Source organism: Physeter macrocephalus, chromosome 12 (genome assembly GCF_002837175.3).
Source record: "Physeter macrocephalus isolate SW-GA chromosome 12, ASM283717v5, whole genome shotgun sequence".
Lineage (NCBI taxonomy): Eukaryota > Metazoa > Chordata > Mammalia > Artiodactyla > Physeteridae > Physeter > Physeter macrocephalus.
The window spans coordinates 48,382,960-48,409,518 of record NC_041225.1 but is presented as its reverse complement, the minus strand read 5'-3'; the positions used below and the strand labels follow the sequence as shown (position 1 = coordinate 48,409,518).

Sequence of the window (26,559 nt, the reverse complement as noted above, 5' to 3'; positions counted from 1 at the left end):
ACACCTATCTATGTGCATAATTTCAAAGAATTAAAAATAACACCCTGCAATAAGAAGGAGAAATAAAAGCAACGTATAATATTACTTCACCCTCTCACCCCCAGCCCCTACCTTGACTCCATCACCAACAAGGAATGAGGCAAAGCATCCAGGATATGTTCTAGCCCTTTCTACCCTCCCCCACAAAGCTCTGCCTCTCCAGGGTCAGGAAGATGTAGCAGAAGAACCAGGAAGGCCTTTGATACCCCGAGTCTCAGCCTCAGAGGAGATGAGGGCCATCAGGACTCTCTGTTCTTTCTGAAGGATGAGGAGAGCAAGGAGGGGTGCTTAGCTGTCCAACCCATCTCTCACCTCCCAGCAGGAACTAGGGAGCTGCACTCTGACCCCAGCTGTCTCCAGCTTGCGGGCCCTCTCTCAGGCTGGCTGGCTGGCTGGTCCCTGGTTTCCAGCTCTTCTATGGCTGGGGCAGACCCAGCTGACAGGCCCGTACTCCTTGAGGCTGGGCCTGGGTCTGCAAATATGTGATGAGGGGTCCCAACACCTCGGGCACAAGGACAGTGTCACCTGCCCTCTTGCAGCAGGACTTTCTCATAGGCTGACCATGAGGTGTGCTCACTGGCGAGGGGGGAGGGCTGCGGCGCGCCAGCACAGCAGAGGAGCAAGGCCTGTCACTCGGGCTAGGCTCTCTTTGGCCCTTTCTTCTCAGGGGCGAATGAGTCACTTGGACAAGACATACAAACCCTTCCCCGGTGGTGCCTCGTGGCCACAGCACCCGTGACCAGGGTCTTTGCTCAAGTCCAAGAACGGGAGCTTTTCTGGCCACAGGGGAGTTGTATTCAAGCCTGCCCAGAATTTGCTTTAAAGCTGTGAAGCGGGAGAAGCAGGGTTCTGAGCCGTTCTCTGGGCTTGCTAGCTACACGGGCAAGGGATCTACTCTGAGCCTATTCTTGGGCCTGGTTGTTCCCCAGTGACTGCCATCAGCTCTGTCCACAGGGAGCAGGGGCCTGAGGTGGCTGGCCTGTTTCCTGGGAGGTCTGGCATTTCCTCTGGCCAGACCCAGGTGCGCCCACTGCTCGAGGGAAAAAAAAAAATGCCAGATAAGAAAATGGTCCAATGGCGCTCCCTGCTGGTCACATGCTAGACTGCGTGGCTTTGCAGACGGACATGCCAACCTGTTGTTTCTCACTTGGGAGAGAAGACTTTCTTTTAAAAGCACTGTATTAGGTATCTATTGCTGCAGAATAAATGAGTGGCTTAAAAAAACAATACCGTTTGTATGGGTCAAGAATTTGGTGTGGCTGGGCAGTTCTGGCTCCAGGTCTCCCATCACATGGCCATGAGATGTCGGCCAGGCCTGCAGCCATCTCAGGGACTCACTTCAGAGGTGGTGCATTAAAACGGCTGGCAAGTTTGTGCTGGATGTTCACAGGGGGCCTCAGTGCCTGTCCATGGGGGCCTCTCCACAGCTGCTTGCCTGATCTCATGGCATTGGAGACTGACACCCCCTGGAGCAAGTGATTCAAGGTGAAGTGGAAGCTCAGACGGTTTTTATGACTTGGCCCTGGAAGTCACACACTGTCACTTGCACGATATTCACACAAACTAGCTGTGATTCAGTCTGGGAGTAAACTACACGAGGATATAAATTCCAGAAGGTGAGGATCCCTGGTGCGATCTTGGAGGCTGGCTACAGAAAGCAGCTACCATGTACTAGGTAGTGTGCGAATAATATATAACATCAAACAGAGCATACAATTTGCAATTGCTGCATGCTTACTATGTGTCCAGGTGCTAAGTACTTTCCCTGAGTTATCTCGTTTATCTTCACAACCCTACCAGTTTGGTCCTGTTATCACCCATGGAAGAGGTTAGGAAATTGGGACTTCGGGAGGTTAGATAGTGAGGTCACATGGCTGATAAGTGGTTGAGTCAACATTCAAGACTGTGTTCTGTGTTCACTATGCTGAATGCCTTTCTAGGCATTTAGAGCTAACAACCAAGGAGGTGGGCACAGATGAGGAAACTGAAGCTCAGAGAGGACAAATAACATAGTCAAGTTTACAGAACCAGTAAATGACAGAGCCAGGATTTGATCAGAGGTGACTCCAGAGCCCATGCTCTGTCCACCCCACTGCATTGCTCCAGAACAGAGGAGAAAGATACAGAAAGAATACGAAGAACTCTGAGGTAGCCAGCCCATCCAGTGCCTTTGTATCTATCAGAAGACACACCCTCTGGGAGGCTGTAGTTCTGCAGGTGCTGGGCTTAGCAAGCTCAGTCCTTACTTTCCTTCCGGGCTAGGTGCTCCTGCCCAGGGCAAAATCTGAGTGTGGTATCCCTGGGGCAGGAAGCTAACAGGTAGACAAATGGGAGAGAAGTGGTCATAAGCTTAAGAAGGTGGTGGCAGGGGAAAAGGAAAGGGGGTGGGAGGAATAATAAACAAAAAAGGAGAAGGGAGAGAGAAAATTTTACGAGGAGGGGAAGAACAGGGAAAAAAGATAAAAAACAGACCAGATGCATGGGGTCTGATTAGTCCTCCCAGGTGAATGCTTGGGACCTTCTCTATGTGTGGTTGGGAAAGGAGAAGACCAAGTGTGTGAAGTCCTTCGACTCCAGTTCACACATTTCTCCCCACCTCCATCACTAGTCTGGGGAATGGGGAGAAGTAAAGACACTGGCCAGAGGACAACCTGGTTTCAGGTAAAATGGAGTGCAGCAGGGTGGGCAGCCTCCTGGGGGACCCAGGGAAACCCAATGCAGAGGATAACCACTAGAGCATCAGAGAGCTGATGGATGGATCATTAACTAGAAGATAAAACTGGAGAGTATAATTGATGGCTTCATCATTGCTTTTCTTTGCAGTTTGATCCCCAGAGCTAATTGTTTAACTGGTAGGTTCAGCTTTGATTATTAGTGGCCGCTGATGATCTAATGTCTGCTCGCTTTTGCGTTTGAGTTTGTCAAGTTTTACTTTCACAGCAGGTTATGGAGTCAGAAGCCACCTGGAGGGGCTGATAATTTGAAGTATAAAGAGTTATGAGACTCAGAGGCAGAAAAACCTGGATTTGAGTCCTAGTTTCACAGCAGCTGGAGATGACAAGCTGCCACCCCCGCCCCAGTAGCCACAAGTGCTCCCACAATCAAGCTTCACTTGGGCTGCATCTCTGGAAAGTTCAGCAGCCTCCCAGAGGCCAGTCTTTAGAAGGAGGGTGAAGCAGAAAACTCACTTTTTTTCTGCCTCCAGCCTCTCCCCGCTCCAATAAGATCTCACAGTTGCCAAGTGGCCTAAAAAACATATTTGTTTGTTTCACCCTTCCACTTATAATCTTGCAATGATTTCCATCTACCTATGGCATAAAATTCAAATTCCTGAACTTTTGCTTATGCTGTTACTTTTTATTGAAAATCTTCTACCTCTCTCTGCCTGGTACTCTCTTATTCAAACTTCAACTTGATTATCCACCCATTCATCCAACCATCCATCCATCCATCCTGAATCCTGAAACTACTTCAGTGCTTCCTAAGCTTGTCTGCGCACTGGAATCACCTGGGGAGAGTTGAAAAAAATGCTGATATCCTATCTCATCTTCAGAGACTGTGATTTAATTGGTCTGGAGTGTGGCCTGGGCTTCAGAATTTTAAAAAGATCCTCAGGTGATTCTAATGTGCAGCTAAGTTTTGGGACCACTGCCCCACCACTCTGTACCATATACTGTAATAGCCCCTGAGGACTTAGAGATAAAAGTTGGTTTAGACTAGAAATTTAGTGTAGGAGAAATAGATTGGTAAATATATAATTACCCAAAAATGTACACAAGTATTATGAAAGAGGTAAGCCAGGTATTCTCGAGAAGGTACAGGAGGAGCACATAACCCACAGTGGTGGGACTGAGGGATGGTGGTCAGGGCTGCCGAGTCTTCCAGGACAAGGAGGGGTGTTCCAGGACAAGAAGGGGCTGGGCATCCCAGTCAGATGGAAACCTGAACACAGCACAGCAAGCTGGAGAAAGCATGTCACTTTTGGGGGTGGACAAGAACTTAAGGTGACTGAAGCTTTGGGGGAAGTGAGCTTGTAGAGGCTGATGGGGCCTTACAGGGAGCAGGAACTGGGAAGCTAATGAAGGAAGTGTCAGGGATGTGACCTAGTCAGACTCAGTGGCTGTGAATGCAGGGCAGGTAGGGCACTTGGTGAACTAGGAGAGAAGATGGTAGGAACCAGTAGGAGGGCCTTCTCTTCTCCAGGGAAGTCTCCCTCACATCTTCTCCACCTGCACACTCCAGCCCACGACAGAGCCCTGACCTTCCTTATGCCTCTGGCCCGTAGCTCTGTGCCTGGCAGAGAATAACTGCCCACACCTCATGTCACATGGTGAGGTAGAGAAAGCATAGGCTTCGGTGTCAGACCAACTTGATTCAAGACCCAGCTTCAACAGTATGATATTGGGTGAGTCAGCCATGTTCTCTGATCTTGGTTTTCTCCACTATAAAATGGAGAAAACGCCGAGCTCATGAGATGACACTGAGGATCAGAAGAAATTCATCAGTGTTTTTCAAAGTATGGTCCTTGGACCATCAGCCTCAGCATTGCCTAGGAACTTGTTAGAAATGCAAATTCCTGGGCCCCATCCCAGACCTGCTGACTCAGACACCCTGTGCAAGATGCCAGCACCCTGTGTTTTCACACACCCTGCAGTTAGTTCTAATACATGCTGAAGTTTGAGAAACACTGATGTAACTGCCTCATCCCTGTGCTTGCTTTTCTGGAAACCTACATTACTCCTAAAAAGCAGAACAATCAAACCGGCCACAAAGCTCCGGCCTCTGCTCTGGCCCCCTCTTTCCTTCTCATTGGTCATTGCAGATGTGAGGTTCAGGAGGTCAGGCTTTGAAGTCAGTATGTCTGAGAGGGAGTTCCATGCCAGCTGTGTGCGTGTGTGTGTGTGTATGCCCGTGCAGATTTTTGACCTCTAGTAAAGCTGTGTGACCTTGACCTCTAAGCATGTGTTTCCTCATCTGGAAACAGAATTGATAATACCTATGGGCCAGTCACAGGTCTAAGTACTTTCCACATATTGACTCATTTTATCCTCACCACAGCCCTACGGAGTTAGTACAATTATTATCCCCATTTTAGAGACAAGGAAGCCAAGGCACAGAAAGGTTAAGAAACTTGCTCGAGGGCACACAGTTCTTAAGTGTTAGAGCTGAGATTCAGGCACAGGCCCTCTGGCCACAGAGTCCATGCTCTTAGGCAGTCTGCCTCCCAAGTCTCTGAAATATGAATAACGCGTCCAATCTCTAGCATACTCTGTGGTGCTCTCTGTTGTGTTGAAACGCCTCACCTAAAACAGTCTTCTCTCTACTTACAGAGAACGTGCCTTAGTCACTTCACCTCTCCTGGATTTAGTTTCCAAATGTTTAAAAGGAGAGGTTGGACTAGGTGAGGGATGTAAGCAGGAGCCCCCCTAAGGTGTAAAGAATAAGCTGTGTTTGGCCAGCTATTTGACTTAAACCAAGCGTCTGTCTTTAACTGGTATATGCTCCCCCTCTTCACTCTATAACCACCCCTTTCAGTAGTCTTACACCAGGCCCACTTTCCTTATTTTAATGAACTGTCTGGCATCCAAAGGCATCTTGAGTTTGAGATCACTATCAGACAATGCCTAAATCTATGAGTTTACAATTCTTTCACCTTCGCCTTTCTTCTCCCCCAATCCAACTTAAAGAACACTTTACCTGGGCCGTTTCTTGTGCAAAGGCTCTGAGCCTTGGCCCCTGCCTTTTACTGTTACGGAAGTCCTCTACTTGGCATGTCTGTTGGAGGTGAGCTGGTGTTCCTTCTTTTCTCCATGTGCCCTGAAAATGCTGATTTACATTTGCTTCTGGAAGGGAGACAGAGGAAGCTCATTTTAGAATAAAAGATTAATCCAATTTCAGGTCCATTGCACATGGAAAGATGATTTCTGTTATTTCCATTTAAACTGGTAGGTTTCCTCTTTTCAAACTTACAACTTAATTTCTGGAAGAACGAAGGCCTTTTACTCTGCTTTATGAGCTTGTGCACCCCTATGTTGAATGTCTTCATTTCCTGTAGCAGGAATACAGTCAGTATTGATACAGTGGCTTTGAGGATTTTTACTGGGCTTTGCAAACAACCTTTGTAAGGCTGCTGGGAAGAAGGTGCCAGGTGTTGCTGACTAATGACTAGCATATTGCCTGACACACGTAACAGGCACTCAAATATTGTTGAATATGGATAAATGAATGAGCAAATACTTTCTAGAAACTGGAGCCTAAGCTAATTAAATAACTCATTGAACCTCACTCAATTTATAGAAATATGTTTTATTTTTAGAATACTGTATGGCTTATAGTTTTCACACATGTTCTCTAGAAATTAGTTTCCATATTTTTTTAAAGTTGAGGAAATGAAGCTTCAAGAGGTTAACTAACTTCAAAGTCACACTGTGATGTTCCTGTGACCTCAGGCTGTCATTGTCAAAAGACAATATCAAAAAACAGTTGTTGAAAAAAAATTTTGAAGTTGTGCAAGCTAAAGCTTTAGATACTAAAACAAACACAGAGGAAAAAAAAATCACTTACCACAAAAATCTGGAAATAGTACTATTACTTGTAGAGTAATTCATAGTTTCTAGGGCATTCTCTCACGTACGATTTCATCTGACCCCCCGCAATTCTACTCCAGTGGGGTGAAATCTCCTCTCGCTTCAGGTTAGCTGACTATTAACAACAGTAACAGACTGCCCCAGATATTAACTCTTTTCCAAGGCAGGCCAGACTGGCACTTAAGAACTGAATATCCTGCATACTCCTGCCACCTACTGGTGCTTTTCTGGTAGCATGGGTTTCAGTTAATTTTATATTAACAAACATTTTTTCTTCAGTGGGACCACTCGACTCTTTTACTTATTACAGAAGTCCTTAAAAAGACCCCGCCCCCCCATCTTTGATACTCAATTTCTAAGCAGGCTACTCTGAAACAGGACCTAAGACTTTCTTAGGAAAGGGGTGGAAATACTTCTGACTCCTTTTGGCATACTGGCAGGTTTCAGAAATGTCTCTGAGCACCTTCCAGTTGGCTTAGAGGCTGGGGGAAGGGAGGTGGCTTAGCTAGGGACAGAGAATACTCACGGATTTCACGCTTTCGTAGTATTGCCTCCACTTTGCCCAGTGTTTTCTGGGATGGCTACAGGTAGAGAGCGGGTCAGCTGAGAAGGTAGTGTGCCAGATGCTGACAGCTTACTCCATGGCACCCCAACAGTTAGTGGAAGAGGAATGAAATTCTGGGGGACAACTGAAGCCAACGTCCTGACTCAGGGGCACACCAGTGAAGTTTCTCAAACTGCACCAATCCGTGAAAACCTCTGGTCAATACCTTTTTTCAAAGCTGGGCTTTGCTCTGGATACAAGTTTTTAAAATTATTACACAAAATCTGTCTATGTACTTTACTAGAAATTCAGGGCTGAGGGATGACTTGTTCATCTTTAGGGCAAATTACCAGAGTAGGATTAAAATGAGATGATCTGGTATATAAATGGTTTCTCATAATTTTAGGGTTCTTTAAAAACTAAACTAACACTATTATAGCAATAGTGTGAAATAGGCTGAGGCAAACACTGGAGAAAGAAAATTGGATCTGAAAAGTAGCTAGTGGAATTTTAGTGGAAATTCTTGCAAGATTCTTTTCAAAAAGTAAATTTGTCTGACTGGGGAGAAAAAATGTATGCTTTTAATTTTTCTTTTTTTCTTTCTTTATCACTGAGGTTGTATTTAATGAACTTTTAACCTTCCCTTCCTTCTGCTCCATGGTAGGACAAAAATAGGAGCTCTGACGATTTTTGAAAGCAAAGTAAAATGTCTATTGTAGCAGATTATGAAAGCTTTCTTATGGTCAAAGGTCAAGACAGTAACATTTGATAAACAGCAGATTTCATGCCCTAATTCCCTTAAAGATTTAGCAGTACATATCAAGACCAGGAAGGATTTATAAAACTTTGAAAGCATTCTGGTCATTCTTTAATTTAGAGCAAAATTAAGTTGTGAAGGGTTGTTCAGGATTATTGAAAAAAAAACAGTAGCTACTCCAAACATTTGCAAGATACTTAACAGGTTTTTAGGCCATATATTTCACTATATTCTAACCAGAATAATTTAAGATAGGGCTTGTTTTCATAATTCATACTTGAGAAAACTAAGGTTCAGAGGTTAAGTCACATACTTCCCAAAGTCACACAGCCAATAAATCACAGCATTGAAGACACGTCTTTATAAAGTCTAGTAATCTTTCTAGAAACTCTTCCCGAGACTTTTCCTCTCTTTAAATGTCAGTTTATCTGACTATTGTACTTAACTGTTTTAAAGAGCCACTGTTTTTAAAAAGCAGGTGGAAATTAATCTGCTTTTTCTTAGTCATACTTCTAAGCCTGTGGGTCTCCTGTGATAAACACCTGCTTTTACCAGGTGGTAACACACCACAACTATACATTATTTTGTTTGAACAACCCTTTGAATAGTGATTCTCACGTCTTAGCAGATAGGTTATCTTTGCAGTTTTGTAAAAAATCTGATTTCTTGGCTCCACCTCAGGGACCAATCCAGTATAGTGGGAGGGAATGGAGACATAATTCATCGTTAACAAGCCTCCCTTCAAAATGGTCAAATTGCAGATGATTTAAAAAAACATAAATATGGGGCTTCCCTGGTGGCGCAGAGATTAAGAATCCGCCTGCCAATGCAGGGTACACGGGTTTGAGCCCTGGTTCGGGAAGATCCCACATGCCACGGAGCAACTAAGCCCGTGCGCCACAACTACTGAGCCTGCGCTCTAGAGCCCGCGAGGCAAAACTATTGAACTCGTGTGCCACAGCTACTGAAGCCCGCATGCCTAGAGCCCGTACTCCACAACAGAAGCCACCGCAATGAGAAGCCCATGCACCACAATGAAGAGCAGCTCCCGCTCGTCGCGACTAGAGAAAGCCCACGCACAGCAACGAAGACCCAACGCAGCCAAAAATAAATAAATAAATAAATAAATAAGTAAAGCAATGCCCAGGATCACAAAACCCTTAATGGTGCTTTGAAATGTATACTTTTTGCCTTAATGTAGAAAAGTTTCAATTTGGGAAGTACGAATATTTTAAAATAAAGAAGCCATACAATTCATATCCAATTTAGGATGAGTATCCATGATCATTTCTCCTCTTAGTTCTGCTTCATTTCTATAACAGATATCTTCTTATCATTGCAGTGTGCTACCTTAACAGGAGTTTTTCAGTTTAATCTTGCTCTATTCCCAATTCACACCTTTTCTAGATTAAGAGCTTTGGTTTTATACAGCTCCTGGTGGGAAACCAGTGTTAAAAAGAGACATGCAATTAATTAGTGGATCTGTTTGAACTGTGAGGTATTTTTAACTGCTGTAAAAATGAAACCCATAAACCTGTCTGAGTATTTTACAGTTGGTAGTTTCTAAATCCTGCCTGATCAAAAATTACCTGTGGACTGATTTAGGCCTGGGCTAGGGCCCAGACTCTACATTTTAACACCCCATATATGACTTTTATGAATAGGTATTGAAAATTGAAAATAGAAAACAGTTATGGTATTGCTATTTTTCTCCTCCAATCCCAAAGTAGCCACTCACAATTGTAACTTAAATCATTACATAATTACTAACAAATATTTAACTCAGGAGTTAAGTTAAAATAAAGTTTCACTTTAGGACAGTCTCTGTACACATTTCAGTAAGCCACTCATTATACAGTATATTCACCTGTATTTGGTTAACTTTTCCTTCCCACAGCAAAATCCTTCCCACTAGTGGTTTCCCATCTCAAGTGCACAGTGTGTTTGCTTTTCTGTAAACAATCCAATCTGACTGGATCCTCCATATTGCTATTTTTGTTTTTTGCAAATGGAAGTTTTTAAAAGGAAGGGTGTAGAGGAACTTGCTGCTATGGTACCTGGTGCAGCCACCTAAAGGTTAACCTAGTGCTATGACATTTTATTTGTTCATATATACTGAATCATAGGTGTCAGTGTCTGAGGCAAAAGTCATCTCAGAGAAGTTAATATTTGCAAATTCAACATCTCCAAGTGGAAATTAGGTAGAGTTACTTAAACCAGAATGTCACCTTATCACTGCCAACTGAAAAAGCTATAGCTACTCAAAGGTAAGATGTATGTGTTCATAGATAAAAACTAAGATGATAACTAGACAAGGATCAGTGGAAAATAAGTAGCAGTTTTGCACCAATGCAAGACAAAATATACTTTATTGTGACAGCAAATGCACATAGTGCTATAGGTAAGGCATGCTACTAGGAATCTGCATATAATCAAAGGCTGGTATGGAAATGAATGGGAATTGGTGTTGTGTCTTAATGCTTGAAGATTTAGTCCATGGTGAAGGAAAGAGAAGAATTTGTGTCCACATATCTCAAATGCAATATTATACACCTACCAAATCAGAGGCCTATGCCTCTAACCAAGAGCCCAAAGGCAAATAAGAGAAACTTAATCCTAACTGTACTCAGAAATCACTTCTAATACCAATAACAAAGATTTTGCTAATTAATTTGAGGCAAATTTCATCTCTAGACAAAGACCTAGAAATTTAGCAAACATTCATTCATTCATTTAAGTATTTAGCCAATTTTAACGCCATTTATTCCACCAGAAACAAATACTAGAATATCTAGAAATAGTTTGGATAAAGAAACATTTACATTTTAATACTTTATAATGTTGTAAATTTTGGGCTAAAATAACCCCCTGAGTCAAATTTGATCCCTTTCTCTTTGAAGGGGCCAAGTAGAGTTTCAATTTCAACAGCTAAACTTCTGAGGGAAGATCTGAGAAAATAATGCTAGAAGATCTAGTCCTTTGATGTAACTATCAGGCTCCACAGACTTGTCAAAATCAATGCAAAACTGAGGAGGATAGGCTGAAACACTTTGCAAAGCAGTAGTTTTAGACAGGCTGCTTCGCTTCCCTCCTTTTAAAACAGATGCAGATGAAATGCTTTCTGCATGAATGCACACTGACATTCTGTTCAACTGTTTTCTAAATGCAATACTGTGGATTTAAACAGTATGCTTTAATTTAAACAAAGTAGAATCTTATACACAATTTAGCTTAAGAGATGAAAAGAAACACTACTATGAAAATTATTTATCAAATACTCTGCTCTTTTAAAAGGTGATTTTAAAAGCAACACAGGACCAAAAACATCCAACTATTACTTTATTTATATTACTATGCTTAAGTTACATGGAAAAGACAACCAAGCAGTTCTGCCCCATATCAGGAAAAGTTTCCAATCAACACCAATTATGCGGTGACAAGTAACTAGGAATGGTGACATCTTTGGGTCAAGACTGACAAGGAAGAATGGGCTCTGATGCTACGGTTCATCTCCAACAAGAATATGGCACAATGGCCAGCACAAGCCATACTAACACTGAACCTTTAGCACTGGTCACAAATTCGGATCTCTTCTCTGAAGCTAGCAAATCAAGTGAAATAACTGGGTTTAAAAAAAAAGTTTTAAAATGAAGCCCAAATAAATTTAAGAACCATGCTCATGACACATTTTCCTCTCAAAATTTACATAAAACACTTTTTCACTCTAATAGCCCAGATATTTTTCCTCACATAGCCCACCATGTAGCTGCAGATAAGACTATTCTGCCTCAAAATGTAAACATAGGGGAAAAAAAAATTAACGGCATCCACATAATATTCTCTCTACACACTGCTGTTGGATGGAAAATAGAAAATTAAAAAAAAAAAAAAAAAAAAAAGAAAGAAGGAAAGAAAGGTTCCATCATAGATTCTCACAACCTCTTGTTCCACAGTTCATGAATCCGACTCTGATGCTAAGGTGACAGTGTATGTAAGTAGATTTTTGTTTTCAGTGAAGAAGACCTGGGAAAAAGATGGATTTATCTCTTTTTCTTCAAGAGTTATCAGATGGTACATGCTCCTCAAAGCCCTCACTTTCTCGAACTAGCGCACGTTCTAGGATCACACGGCCTTCCTTATAACGCTGGCTGTCTTCAGTGGCAAACTCATAGATCCATCCCAGTTTGCTATTGCAGTTTTTGCAGCTCACATCTCGAACCATGTGGCGGCCAGTGAGCATGACCCGGTCTTGAACTTCACTGTACTGCAGGTTAACTACCTAAGAAACATGTGAAAACAAAATTGCAAAGCCATGTAAGTTATCTGCCAAAAATGGTTCACAATATTTTTGTTGGTGCAAGAACAGCAACTTCAGAAAAGCGAATAGCAGTTGTTACCTTAGTCAAACCTACAATATACTTCCCAAGAGCTATTTTTACAAACTGCTGGGACAGGTAAGCATCTGTACTCAACTGGACATCTAATGTAATCATGCATTACTGTATTAGTCTAAGTCACACTATTATACACGTTAGTTACACTTCTGTGTTATAGTGAAGAGTCCTTAACTTGGAGTCATAAAACGTAGGTCTGGGTCCAACTGTTATAATTCACCACTCAATGATGAGTACAACTAAGGCTATCAATGCAAAAGAACCTAGTACGCAACAGGTACTCCATAAAAAGAAATTTGGCAGATTTGTTTCTGAAATTACATTTTATCTACAAAGAGACTGGGGTAGATTGCAATACATAGTTTTCAAGTGGGTTCAAAGAATCTGTGAAGAATTTCCAATGATTCTTAACACCCAATAATCTTCTACGCTTTACTTTTCTGTAAAGAGCCAGATAGTAAATATTTTTGGCTTTGAGGGCTATATGGTCTTTGTTATAGCTATTTAGCTCTGCTGTTGTAGCACAAAAGCAACCATAGACAATACATAGAAGAATAAACATGGCTGTGCTTCATTAAACTTTACTTACAAAAACAGGCAGCTGGCCTGCCATGGCGTGCCAACCCCTGGCTCTATACCGAAATAAAGACCAAGGGGTATATATGCTATCAATTCTTTGAGAGAAAAAACTTGTTTCTAAGTGGAACGGAGGAGTGTCCACTGGAGAGGTTTAAGTTGAACTTCTAAGAACAGGACCTTGGACTAGTTCTGTTCCTTAGCGTAAAGTATTTGGAAATTCAAGTTTGCTGGTACACATTAGATTCCAGGAGGCAGAATCACATCAACCAATTTCAAAGCCAGCCAGAAATTAGAGAAGGAGGCAGACTATACATTAATGTGTAAGTCAGGAAGCGCTCTTCCTGTTAGCAAACCTCTTAGCCAAATCATAATCAGAAGGATGACTGGTAGGCATAAATTAAAGCAAGGGAAGTTGGTTAGATGATCCTTATTCACTTGCACTGTCAAACTATGACAGCTTAATGCAGCTACCTCCCTATAAGGATAAATCAGTGATATGGGGGTGTCTTGGCCCCTTCAATAGTCTTGTGAAGTCACTACCAAATTCTTACACTGAATGTCTTCTGAAGCAACAGCGACCACCCTTCTTATTATAATACAATCTTTAAACTGTCAACAATCAGTTCTATAGAGCACAGCTCTCATTCTGACTCTTCCTGGCATCTCCATGCTCTGAGGGGTATTCTGGTACTGCTATCAAATATATCCACTGAACCCACTTAGGAAATGAAACTGGTTTTCCCCACCAACCTTGTTAAAAAGAAATGCTCTGCCAGTGGCGCCTGTGAATCGAGTGGAGATGAGTTCTGAGCGGTTGGTCAGGATCGTATCGCAGTTTGCACAGGAAAACAGACGGGTACCACCGATATGATCAAGGAAAATCCTGCCCATTTTTATAGCTGAAGTTCTAAAAACCTAGGAGCAAATGGAAAAGGACAAGAAACACATTATGATTTTTTTAAAAAAATTTGTTAGTACCTACTTGGTGGTGTCATAGAGAACCATTTATATACACAGATGTGATGTCTTTATAGTACTTAATACGTGAAATAGCTGTCTCTGAACAAAAGGATCCAAAGTTCACACACTGAGGAAACAAACAGGCATACCCAAACTAAGAACATTTTAGAAGCAATAAGTCAAGGAAGTAAACATGCTTAGGAAGCCCAAAGAATGGTATCACTTCTCTTTTAATCGGTATGAAAAAAACAGGAAGACAGTGGAATATCAAACTGAATGATGAGAAGCACAAGCAGAGAGGTGAGAAAAGAGGTTTAGCACAGGGTTAAGTATACATTCTGAGTATGTGTAATTTGAGAAAAGACTTGTGGGACGAGAGTGGGATGATCAGAGTAGAAAAAGGGGCGATCAGAAAACAAGAAGAGGGTAGTCTGGTTCGAGAGCATGGGGGGCCTGGCTCTCTGTTCATCAGGTGCGTCAACAACCACGAAGGGGTGATGGCACTAACAGTAGTTAAGTTTGAGTCTGTGGAGCACTGTACTAGGATGCTTTACTTATTTCAAAATCATCACGACAACTCTGTGAAGTCATCGCCCCCATTTCAAAGATTACCCAAGGTTACTAACTGGTCAAAGGTTACACAGTTTTCAAGTCCAGAAAATCGTGACCGGAATACGGCTCACCCAAGTCAAAGCCAAAATTTTTCCATTACTCTAACACAAGAAGAGGACATACAAGATGGTCTAGGCTGGCGTAAGGCTAGGAAAACAAGAACAGAGAAGAAGGGAAAGATGAGCCGTCGTTATATAGCTTACTATTTTTAAGAAATCCTTCCAATTCAACAAATCACAGTTCTGAAACATTGCAAAAAAATCTGTGAATCCAACTTCTGAAACAAGGATAATCACACTCCAATATTTTAAAACTTAGGAGAGTTAATATATGCAACTCCTTAAATTCACCGCAATTAATCCCCTAAAACAATATTTTTAAGATCTAGACATAGTCAAGAATACACTATAGCTTTTCACTTTAAAAAGCATTTACTGGGCTTCCCTGGTGGCGCAGTGGTTGCGCGTCCGCCTGCCGATGCAGGGGAACCGGGTTCGCACCCCGGTTTGGGAGGATCCCACATGCCGCGGAGCGGCTGGGCCCGTGAGCCACGGCCGCTGAGCCTGCGCGTCCGGAGCCTGTGCTCCGCAACGGGAGAGGCCACAACAGAGGGAGGCCCGCATACCACCAAAAAAATAAAAATAAAAATAAAAATAAATAAAAAGCATTTACTCCTGCGTGTAGTGATCAGCTCCTATGTTTTAAATATTTAACATTATATGTCTTTAAAATGGCACGCAGAGCTAACACAGCTACCACTATGGAAAAGAAAAATCTAGAAGCCATGTGTAATCCACTGTCATCTTAAACTTGGGGAAATTCCATTACAAATTAAAAAGAAAATTCCATTCCTTCTAACATCTGTCAACTTCCTCAGCCATTAGGCAGTTCTAATGTCATTATCACAAAGATAATTATGACTCCCATTACACATTATGATATGGAAGTTTAATAAAGAATGAAAAACAGGGCTTCCCTGGTGGCGAAGTGGTTGAGAGTCCGCCTGCCGAGGCAGGGGACACGGGTCTGTGCCCCGGTCCGGGAAGATCCCACATGCCACGGAGCGGTTGGGCCCATGAGCCGTGGCCGCTGAGCCTGCGCGTCCGGAGCCTGTGCTCCACAACAGGAGAGGCCACAACAGTGAGTGGCACGCATACCACAAAAAAAAAAAAAAAGAATGAAGAATAGTATAATTACAATTTACAGCTTGTAAAAGGAAAGCCAGTGCACTAACAAAAGTGTCAATGAGTAAACCCTGTGTAAAAACACAAGACTTAAGAAATGACATTTAGCTTTCTGATTATATTTCTGCAAAATGACAACAGAAGGTAAGACTTGCTGCCTATTGTTTCAGTCTCTAGGATAGCATTACTTTTCCCAGATGCCTAAGAACACATTATTTGTTATGCAAACGTCAAAGGTTGCAAATCTGAGGCCTGCTGGCTGAATTCATTTGGTGGCAGAGGGATACAGCAGTGAACAAAACAACACTTCCCTCACAAAACGTAAGTGGACATGTTTAATCTGGCCCACAGTTTTTTACTTTTAATAAAAAACTGTTGAGAATCATTTAAAATTTGAGAGATTTCATTAAGAGTCTGTATTGGGCCTTTTTAAAAAAAAAAAAAAAAATCAATGGGGAGAGCTGGCAACACAGGGCATATATTCTCATAGGGCAACGACTGGCTAGAGCTGAGTGGTGGCTGCGACTCCCCCAGCTGGGCCATTTCATTTGCTTTGTGTCCATTCTGTGCCACAAAATTACTTCACCTGTTAAGACATTTGAGTTTATGACTCTTGATATAAATTAAGCATTCAACGACCCTGTGAGTAGTTGATTTTGGTCATGTTTCTTAATACCGGTCATTTACAGAAAGGAATCAACAGCAGGGTTTTAGTCTCACCTCTGAAGACACAGTCCTCAGAATCTATATTTCTCTGAAAACTAGTATTTGTGCAGTAATTTAGCCTCCAGCTTGGGCTTCTGGGAACTGTTACTTTTAAGCCAATTTTCCTTCAAACTTTTAAATACAATATTCATCTTGCAAGTTATTTCAACCATAATGCAAGAATAACTAGATATTTTTGAATTGACTGTGACAGATACAATACTATTGAGGAAAATGTTCAGAACTTCAAAATGAACTCTCCCTATACCTTCTACCTACATCTCGATCTTTGGTTCAGTATTACAACATAGCTGTGGCCATATGCTTGCTACTGGATACAGGCAAACTATTTCTAAATGGGTAAATAGATTTAACATGCCTTCTCTTCCCTGCTTCAAATTCAGACTATTTTTAACTTTTACCCAGCTATTTTTTACTGGATTCAGTTACATGATTCATTACCAAGACTAAAAATATCTGTACAGAATCACTATTCCCAGTTGCAGTTGCCATTTGGAGAGCTCTATATATGTATATAAAACTGTAAAATGTAGTTCTTATTTGCCAAAAGAGATAAGCTAGAATGCCATGGAATCTAGTAGAAGCAAGCAAAACACCACTTGCTGTTGAAGGTCTCTGGGACGTAGAAAAACCTCCGCAGGCCATTGGGTCCCAGGTGTTAGGCTTTAGCTTTGCTGGGCTAGGAGTGCAACCTAGTGCTCACTTCCCCTGTGCACACTCAGGAGGACTGACGTTAAGCAGACTGCCACTTCATTACAGAAGATGGACATATATACACTACCAAACGTAGGGTGGATAGCTAGTGGGAAGCAGCCGCATGGCACAGGGAGATCAGCTAGGTGTTTTGTGACCACCTAGAGGGGTGGGATAGGGAGGGTGGGAGGGTGGGAGGGAGGGAGACGCAAGAGGGAGGGGATATGGGAACATATGTATATGTATAACTGATTCACTTTGTTGTAAAGCAGAAACTAACACACCATTGTAAAGCAATTATACTCCAATAAAGATGTTAAAAAAAAAAAAACCTGGGAAAAAAAAAAAAGCTAAAACATAACACCTGAATCAGGTTTCTCTGGACCTGGACAATATATTGAACTCTGCCTTAGACTTAATAATTTAGTGTCTACACTGTATGGGACACTGCATTTGGTACTTTACATATCACATTTAATGTTGACAATTTCTAAAGTAGATATGTATTATCCTAATTTTGTAGAGGAAGAAATAGACTGTGACTTTATGAAATCAGCCAAACTGGGATCTGAACTAAATTCTGCTCCAGTTCTTTTTACCCTATTTACTCTCTAGTGACCAGAAGAGACACCCAGATTTCAGTCTTTCTCCCTCAGATTTATCATGCACCCCTCCTGTCTCCATGCTGAACCTCCTATATTCCCTAACTTTGTTGATGGCAACTCCCATCACTCTCCTAAACTAGAAACCCTGGCAACTTCTTTAAGACACTGCAAAATTGACAATACCTCCAAAATCACTTTTCGAGGTTTTTCCTCCCCCTCCCTCATCAATGTCTTAGTTCAAATTCTCATCACTTCTAGATAAACCTCTTGTGGTCAGGGAGTGTGCATTAGTAAATGCAACATACATTCACAGGTGCCACTACATTTATGCTAAATTAGATAGTGCTACAAAACGTACTTCAGCCTTACTTACTTACAAAAGACATGGACTTCAGCCACCCCTTTCTAAGAGCTTATACAGACCACTCCTCTACAAACTTTGAAACTTTTTATCTGACAGGATAGAACATAGCTGATTCTTTAAAAACAATTTTCTTAAAGGAATAATTTACATAACATAAAATTTGGCCATTTTAAGTGTACAAATTAATGACTTTTAGTAAATTTACAAAGTTGTGCTACCATCACCACAAACCAGCTTTAGAATATTTCCATCCTCCCCCAAATCCCCACAAACCATTCTTCACTCAATCTCCAGCCACAGGCAACCAATGATCTACCTTCTGACTGTTTTTACATCTAAATTATTTCCCAGGTATGCGAATCACCTTGCTTGGATTTAGAAGAGTACCAAATATCTTCAGTCACATATATCTAAAATATCTTAAGAATGAATTGCTTTCACAGATAACTAATGTTTTCTGAATTGATTCTGGGGGCACTTACTGTGTCCCTAAGTAATAAAATGTGTGTTATGGTATCAGTGTTGAAGTTCAAGTTTATAACCAAAATTAGCACCAAACTCATCATTAATTAAAGCTTTAAGATGCTCTCTTCCTTTTTAGCATTTCAAGCAAAAAAGAATCTAAAAATCTTAATTTTTGTAAGTGCCATTACCCAAATAATAAATAAGGTCTCTTGGGTACTAGATTTTCTTTGCTCTAGGTTATTAAAATCCTTAAAAGGTGGAAGTAAGAAAATTATCAAATTTGAGTGTTTAACTGGAAGCCTAAAATCAGTTCATTTGAAATTACTGGAAACAGTGAGGTGTCAGGTTGAAAATATAAGTGAAATTCACACATGATATGTTGATATTTTAGTAACTGATTTCAATTTCCTCCCTCTTCAATAAATAGCGTTTAGCTATCTAGAATTTTCAATTTCAATTTTAATAGGAGACACCAGTGAAGCAATACATTAAGACCTTTACCTTTTTACAGATTTTTTTTTAATTTATAGGATTTATAGAATCTAAGAGAAAAAATGGTTTTTCTCTTTCAGAAATGCATGAAAGAGAGTCTCCAGGAATGTATTATTTTAAAAATTAAGACATTATGGACTGTATAATTTCCTAGTTTGAGTCCAGGTCAGTAAAACAATTTTCTAAAAAAGGTTTTTTGGTATTTATTTGTTTAGAGCAGTTTTAGGTTCACAGCAAAATAAAGCAGAGATTTTCCACATGCTCCCTGCCCCCACAAATGCATACCCTCCCTCATTATCAACATCCTTCACCAGAGTCGTACATTTGTTACAACTGATGAACCTATAATTACACATCATAACCACCCGAAGTCCACAGTTCATTAGGGCTCACTCTCAATGTTGTACATCTTATGGGTTTAAACAAATGTATAATGACATGTATCCATCATTATGTTATCACTGCTTTAAAAATTCACTGGGCTCTATTCATCCCCCTCCCCCACCAACCCCTGATCTTCTTACTCTCTCCACAGTTCTTCCTTTTCCAGAATGTCATGCAGTTGGAATCATACAGTATATAACCTTTTCAGATTGGCTTCTTTTTCTTACTAATATGTATTTAAGGTTCCTCCAAGTCTTTCCATGGCTTGATGACTCATTTCTTTTCAGTGTTGAATACTATTCAACTGTCTGGATGTACCAGTGTATTTATCCATTCACCTACTGAAGGGACACTGTGGTTGCTTCAAAGTTTTGACAATTATGACTAAAGATGCTATAAATATCCCCATGCAGGTTTTTGTGTGGACATAAGTTTTCCATTGGGTAAATGCCGAAGAGTGTCACTGCTGGATTATATGGTATGTTTAGTTTTTTAAGAAACCACCACACTGTCTTCCAAAGTGGCTGTACCATTTTGCATTCCCACTAGCAATGAATGAGCTCTACAACCTCACCAGCATTTGGTGGTGTCAGTATTCTGGATTTTGGCCATTCTAATAGGTGTGTAGTGGCATCCCCCGTTTTAATTTGCATTTCCCTGATGACATATGATGTGGAGAATCTTTTCATGTGCTATTTGCCATCTGTGTATCTTCTTTGGTGAAGCATCTGTTAAGGTCCTTGGCCCAGTTTTTAATTGGGTTGTTTTGTTATTGTTGAGTTTTAAGAGTCCTTTGTATATTTTGGGTAACAGTCCTTTATCAGATATGTCTTTTGCAAATATATTTCTTTCAGTCTGTGGCTTGTCTTTTCATTCTCTTAACATTGTCTTTCACAGAGCAGACTTTTTCATATTAATGAAGTCCAGCTTATCAATTATCTATTTTCATGGGTCATGCCTTTGGTGTTGTATTTAAAAAGTCATTGCCATACTCAAGGTCATCTAGGTTTTCTCCTATGTTATCTTCTAAGAGTTCTATAGTTTTGCATTTTACATTTAGGTCTGTGATCCACTTTTGAGTTAATTTTTGTGAGTGGGGGGTGTAAGGTCTGTGTCTAGATTCATTTTTTTGCATGTGAATGTCCAGTTGTTCCAGCACATTTAAGATTATCTCTGCTCCATTGTACTGCCTTTGGTCCTCTGTTAAAGATCAGTTGACCACATTTATGTGGACCTATTTCTGGGCTCTCTGTTCTATTCCACTGATCTATTTGTCTATTCTTTCACGAATACCATACTGTCTTGATTACTGTAGATATATACTAAGTCTTGAAGTTGGGTAGTGTCAGTCTTCTGACTTTATTCTCCTCCTTCAATACTGTGTTGGCTATTCTGGGTCTTTTGCCTCTTTATAGAAACTTTAGAAACAATTTGTTGATATTCACACAAAGTAACTTGTTCGAATTTTGAGTGAGACTGCATTGAATCTACAGAACAAGTTGAGAAGAACTGACATCTTGACAACATTGAGTCTTCCTATCCATGAACATCGAATCTCTCTCCATTCATTTAGTTCTGGTTGATTTCATTCATCAGAGTTTTGTATTTTTCCTCATATAGATCGTATACACATTGTTAGATTTGTACCTAAGTATTTCTTTGGAGGCGGGGGTGGGGGGGGGAGGGGGGGCGTGCTAATGTAAATGGTACTGTGTTAATTTCAAATTCCACTTGTTCACCACTGGTACTGATTTATACACACCACACACACATACACACTAACAAATATTCTGTTCATTAGTCTGGCTCATTGCTGAATATATTCTTTAAAAGCAGTGGTCAGCAAACGAAAACCTACGGACAAAATTCAGCTCACCACCTATTTTCGTATGACCCACAAGCTAAGAATGCTTTTTACACTTTAAAATGGTTGGGAAAAAACACTGAAAGAATATTTTGTGACATGAAAATTACATGAAATTCAAATTTCAGTGACCATAAATAAAGTTTTATTGGGACACAGCCACACCCATTTGTTTATACTTAACTGCTCTCTCACTACAACGGCAGAATTTGAGTATTTGCTACTTAAACCTTATGGGCTGCAAAGTTCACAATATTCACTATCTGGCCCTTGACAGAAAGTGTGCTGATCCTTGATGAAAAAACTGGAGAGCAGAAGAGCTTTTCATTTAGAAAGCAGTCTTTCTCAGAAAAAAAGGAAACTTGATTGGCATTCAGGTTTTTTTTGTTTTTGTTTTTTCCCCGGTACGCAGGCCTCTCACTGTTGTAGCCTCTCCTGTTGTGGAGCACAGGCTCCGGACGCGCAGGCTCAGCGGCCATGGCTCACGGGCCCAGCCGCTCCGCGGCATGTGGGATCCTCCCAGACCGGGGAACGAACCCGCGACCCCTGCATCGGCAGGCGAACTCTCAACCACTGCGCCACCAGGGAAGCCCGGCATTCAGGTTTAAAGATCAACAGGAGTATCCAACAAAATCAATTTAATCCCACTCCCCTTTTCTTCATGGATTTTCTAACTAAAGTCCTTAACTTTCTGTAGTAAATTCAGCATGTTGAAGATCAACAATACAAAGATTATAAAAATAGATAGTATACCCAGCTGCTGCCTCCTTCTCTCTCCACCCCTAGGATTTAAACAATGTAGCCCAAATACTTGAACTCGGGGTTCAAATCTCAGCTCTGCCGCTTAAAAGCTGCATAAACTTTGGGTAAGGTATCCTCACCTCAGTTTCTTCATCTATAAAACGGTGACAGCAGTACCCATCTCTGAGTTGTGAAAATTAAATGGCGATAATATATTTTGAGAACAGTGCCTGGCACACAATAAATGCTAAATAAAGATAAATCTAGTAAAATTAGATTATCTTCAACATTCTCCACCTGAACTTCCCCCTCCAATTACAGATGAAGAAAGCAAGGCTCAGAAAGGATATGAAACAAACAATAATTAACTGGCTTCATTTCCTGTTAATCACTGCAAAGCTAAGTGACCAGGTGATAGAAATTACATGCAGGAGGACAGTTAGAAACCTTTTGAAGCATCTCAAATTCTCAGTATCATAATTCTAGGTCTTAAAATAGGCACTTGCCCTCCCTGTAACTAATAATCCAGTTCGGACTCAACCCTGGCAAGTAGAATTCACAGAAGGAGGAATCACACTTCCCAGCCCTAAAAATACCAGGGAGGCATCTCTAAGAACCCTCTGGTGGGAAAACACCCAGTCCACAGATAGACTTTTCCTTTGTAAAAGAATTATTTCCTCAGCGCACTTCCACAGACCACAAAATACACACTCCATCCAACTCTTATCTATCATTGGACAGGTAAGAGGGGCTTTTCCACTGCACTAGGAGGTGGTGGGCAAATGCAAGACACAAAAACTCTCTCCTGCAGGGAACTGAGTGTGCAGGAGCCTAGTGCAGAAAGGGTTAAAGGAATCTGCCCTTCCAGGAAAGGCTGTGTTTTGCAATGGTTCGGCTAAAATGGAAACATGCGGGAGCAAGCTTGTATATCTGGTTTTCAGTCCCTTCCCTCTCCAAAAAGGGAAGGAACAAAACTCAAAGGACGTTTAACAGTGCTGGATTGATTACTATAATTAACATCTAACGCTACTGTAATCTCATCAACTATTTCATACCAATTTGTGATGAAGTTCTTTTGAAAACCTACAAGAAAAAATAATAAATTGAGTTTGATCCATAAAACCAATTTTCCTTTTTTTTTTTTTTTTTTTTTTTTTTTACAAAATGTTCACCAAGCCAAGGTCTTGGTGATACAAGAAAGCTATGCTTTCCTCTTGTTCTCTTGCAATACCTGACCAGTTTACTTTGCTGTTTCAAATGATGTTCTGGTTGTGGAATCAGGTCTTCATTTGACAATAAGTTTTATATTTTTGTTCTTGCCCTGCAAATAATGCCTTTGTTGTTGCTAAACGTTTTCCAAGTTCACTATGTTTCTATAATTCTTATTGTTCAGTCATCTCTAGAAAATAAGACTAGTCATGTAACTCAGTGAGTCAGCTAAACAATCTGAGTTGGTAATCTCCCCAAAACAGCTTTTGGCAAGACAAATTCAAGATCTCTCATTTGCTGTGATGCAATACCATGAGTCAAAAAAGCTTCTAATTGGATGGACTGGAGTACAATTTAACTGTCTGGTTTCCTGATTCAGGTGTCAAGTAGCAAGTTTCATGTCACAGCTAAGGTTCAGTTCCTACACCACCAAGACATTACTACACAGGATTACCAGATAAACTGATATTGGTTTATATAGCCATTTAGGCACTATGAAACCTAAAGTGATAATCTGGGCAGGATTATACTTAGTAGTACTATCTTCACATCTCGATATTTAGGACTAGCTTCATGTCTCATGGACTGTTTTTTTGGAGGGTAGTAGCTAATTTAATCTCATTTTTAGACTTAATTTTGGCCTTATTTCCCTTCCTTTTTTATTTTCTAAACCTTTTTTTCTTTCCTACCATTAAACAGAGCAAAAGAAAAGGCAACTAAGTCTAGGGAAAGGTCCTCAATGATCTAGCCAGATTATTTTTAGAAGCAGCAACATGTATTTTACATGTCGTTAAAATCCAATTTAGTGTCCCTGTATAGAGTTAAATAACTTAAGCACATTTCATCAACACCCTCTCCTATAGATAAGATGGCTGCCAGAAATAAACTTTAAAAAGGAAAAAAAAAAAAAAAAAAAAAAAGCCAAACAGTAAGCCTGTATTGGGCACTGAGCTGGGTGAGAATGTGATAAAAGCAGACATTGGTCCTTTCCAAGGAGCATGACATTTTACCTGGTATTCCAGTACAAAGCCAGAAAGATAACGGCATATGTGGAAAATACTTTGTGTGCCAAATTCCACAAGCTCTACCTTTTCACTATCTATAAAGGCTCTGGGACTCTTTTCTTCCTCCTAGGCCTCTGTTGGCCCAAGAGCATCCCAAAGCCTCTTCATTTTCTAGGTCTAATTAATATCAATCCACTCTAGGATGCTTCACTCTTACTTCTCACTGCCCCATTTTTGAACTCCTACAACATCATTTCATAACTTACTAATATTTAACTGCGTACTATTACCCAATTTCATTTGCCTATGCCTTTTTACTAAAAACTGTGCGTTTCCAGATAAAAGATCGTAAATTCTTTGCAATTTCCTTCTTACCTAACATAGCGGGAGTATGCAATAAACTTTTAGGGAAAGATTCCACCAAGACACTTCACATCTGGCACAAATATGTACCCTGGACACACTTCATGCATTTTGGTTCGTCTTTTGTTGGAACACAGCTGCAACACTGCATACGCGACTGTGCAAGGTTAGCTAATACCCTATTACCCCCAGTTACTTCAGCAGCAAGTTTAATTTCCCCAAAACACAAGGTTAGCCTGAGGTTACTTCAGGTTTTCCATCTGTCAAGGAGATCTGAAATAAAAATCCTCAGATTACCAACAGGGCTCTGTAAACAGAAAAAATTTAAAAATAAATGAGCTGTACACCTTCCCAGACTCTCCGCGCAAGGGGAGATTAATCGGTGTCGGGATTAAACAGATCTTTGTAGTATTCCAATTTTCCGACTCCCGCTGTCCGGAATACTCACTGTCCTACCTACGAGTGCAGAATAAAGGGGTGGCCAGGGCGCGATTACGCCCCACCGACGAGGAAAGCAAGGATGCTGTTCGCCGTGGAGCAGCAGGCGGCCGCGCGGCCCCAAGCGCCGGTGAGCACCGCCGCAGCCGCCCACGCCCCGCAGCCCCGGCTGGCCCCAGCTGATTGCGGGCACGTGACGCCGCGGGCCAATCGGGAGGGGCCAGGGCCCGAGCGCGGCGCGGCCGGGCCTCCTCCGGCACAACAAACACGGGCCGGAAACAGCTGAGCGGGCGGCCCAGCGGCCCCGGCCGTCGGACGGCCGCCCAGCAGTTGCGCCACGCCCTCCGTCAAGCGGGCGGGTACCCCTCCCTCGGCCCGGGGGTCTCCTGGGGTGCAGGAGGGCAGGGTGGCGGGCATCCAGCCTTTGGGGGGCAGCAAACAAAAGCCAACGCCGACCCCCGCCCATGGCCAGTGCCAGCCGAGAGGGGATGTGGCCCCTCTGAAGGACAGGCCACGCCACGCCGTGGCGTTATTAACGCCGCACATCTCGGAGTCGAGTTCGGACTTCACCTCGGGGCCGTGGGCGCAGGCGCCGGCGAAGACCGCGGCGGCGCGGAGTCCGGGGCGCGCCCCCGACACTGCGGCGGGGACGCGGCCCGTGGGGGCGGGGCAGCCTAGGCGACGGGGTCGCCGGCCAAACTGCCCGCGGAGGGGCGCCGGAAGCCCCGGCCGCGACTTGCAAGGCCTTCGAGGCTGCGCCGGGGCGGGAGGGCGCGGGCGCCGAGACGGAGGTCGCGGCTGTTGCGGTTGCGCCGGTTGCCCCGGTTGCGCGGCGGGGGCGGGCCGACGGCGGCCGCCGCGCCTGGGCCTCACAAAGAGGAAACAGGCCAGCTCGTCAGCCCGCAGCCCCGGCACCGGAGCCCGCCCAGAGGGGCGGGGGTCGGCCGCTCTGGGACCCCCGAGGGAGCGCGGGGAGGAAAAGGCACTTCCTGCCTGGGCCCCCCGCCCCGGGCCGATCCCGAGTGTTTCGAAGCCGCTGACCCGGAGGGGCGCCTCAGCCGCCCTCGGGCCCCGAATCCAGCCCCCGACCGCCGCACTCACCCCGAGCGGCTGTAAGATCCGCAGCCGCTAGCGGCTCTTCGGTCCTCAGCAGAGATGAAGCCCCCTCAGCCAACGGAGTCTCCAGGTTTAGTCAGGCCCTGGCCTTGGCCCCGCCTCTCCCTGATTGGGCCTCGGCGTCAATCACCCGGCGTAGCCCCGCCCCTCGAACAATCGGCTCTCCCGGTTGGCCCAGAACGCCCATCATTTCTAGACCCCGCCCTTTCCCCAGCACCCTGCCCTTTCCGCTTGGCCCCGCCCCTGCTCTGGCTCACCCTCCCCCACTCCCGCTCCCCTTTGCGTCGCGGCCCACCCCTCCCAGGAGCCGCAGACCCAGGGCAAACTCCCTGCAGCTCGCCCCGCCCCTGACCCAACGCCCGGGACTCGGACAGCCAATCAAAGAGGCTAACTCTGCCCCCTCTCCAGACGCAGCCAATGTGGAGAGACCTGAGATCCA

General features: G+C 42.7%; 2 protein-coding genes across 3 annotated transcripts in view; both read right to left on the bottom strand.

Moving 5' to 3' along the window:
• LBH (LBH regulator of WNT signaling pathway) overlaps positions 1–6,088 on the bottom strand; it is an 87,821-nt gene extending 81,733 nt beyond the window's left edge. The window contains exons 1-2 of the mRNA XM_055089095.1: positions 6,010–6,088; positions 5,737–5,882 (exon numbers count right to left, since the gene is read on the bottom strand). The gene's annotated coding sequence lies outside the window, so the exon portion shown is untranslated. The remainder of the gene's footprint in view (positions 1–5,736; positions 5,883–6,009) is intronic.
• A 5,165-nt stretch (positions 6,089–11,253) lies between these two features.
• On the bottom strand, positions 11,254–26,238 carry YPEL5 (yippee like 5). 2 transcript variants are annotated; one of them, XM_007115419.4, is made up of 3 exons: positions 26,106–26,238; positions 13,651–13,815; positions 11,254–12,206 (listed from the first exon to the last, which is right to left on the bottom strand). In XM_007115419.4, exons 2-3 carry the CDS (start codon positions 13,789–13,791, stop codon positions 11,982–11,984), a joined length of 366 nt encoding a protein of 121 aa, XP_007115481.1. In that variant the 5' UTR covers positions 13,792–13,815; positions 26,106–26,238; the 3' UTR covers positions 11,254–11,981. The 2 variants fall into 2 exon arrangements, with proteins under 2 accessions (XP_007115481.1, XP_028352830.1); XM_028497029.1 differs by lacking the exon at positions 26,106–26,238 and adding an exon at positions 25,023–25,111.
• Between the last annotated feature and the right edge of the window lie 321 nt (positions 26,239–26,559).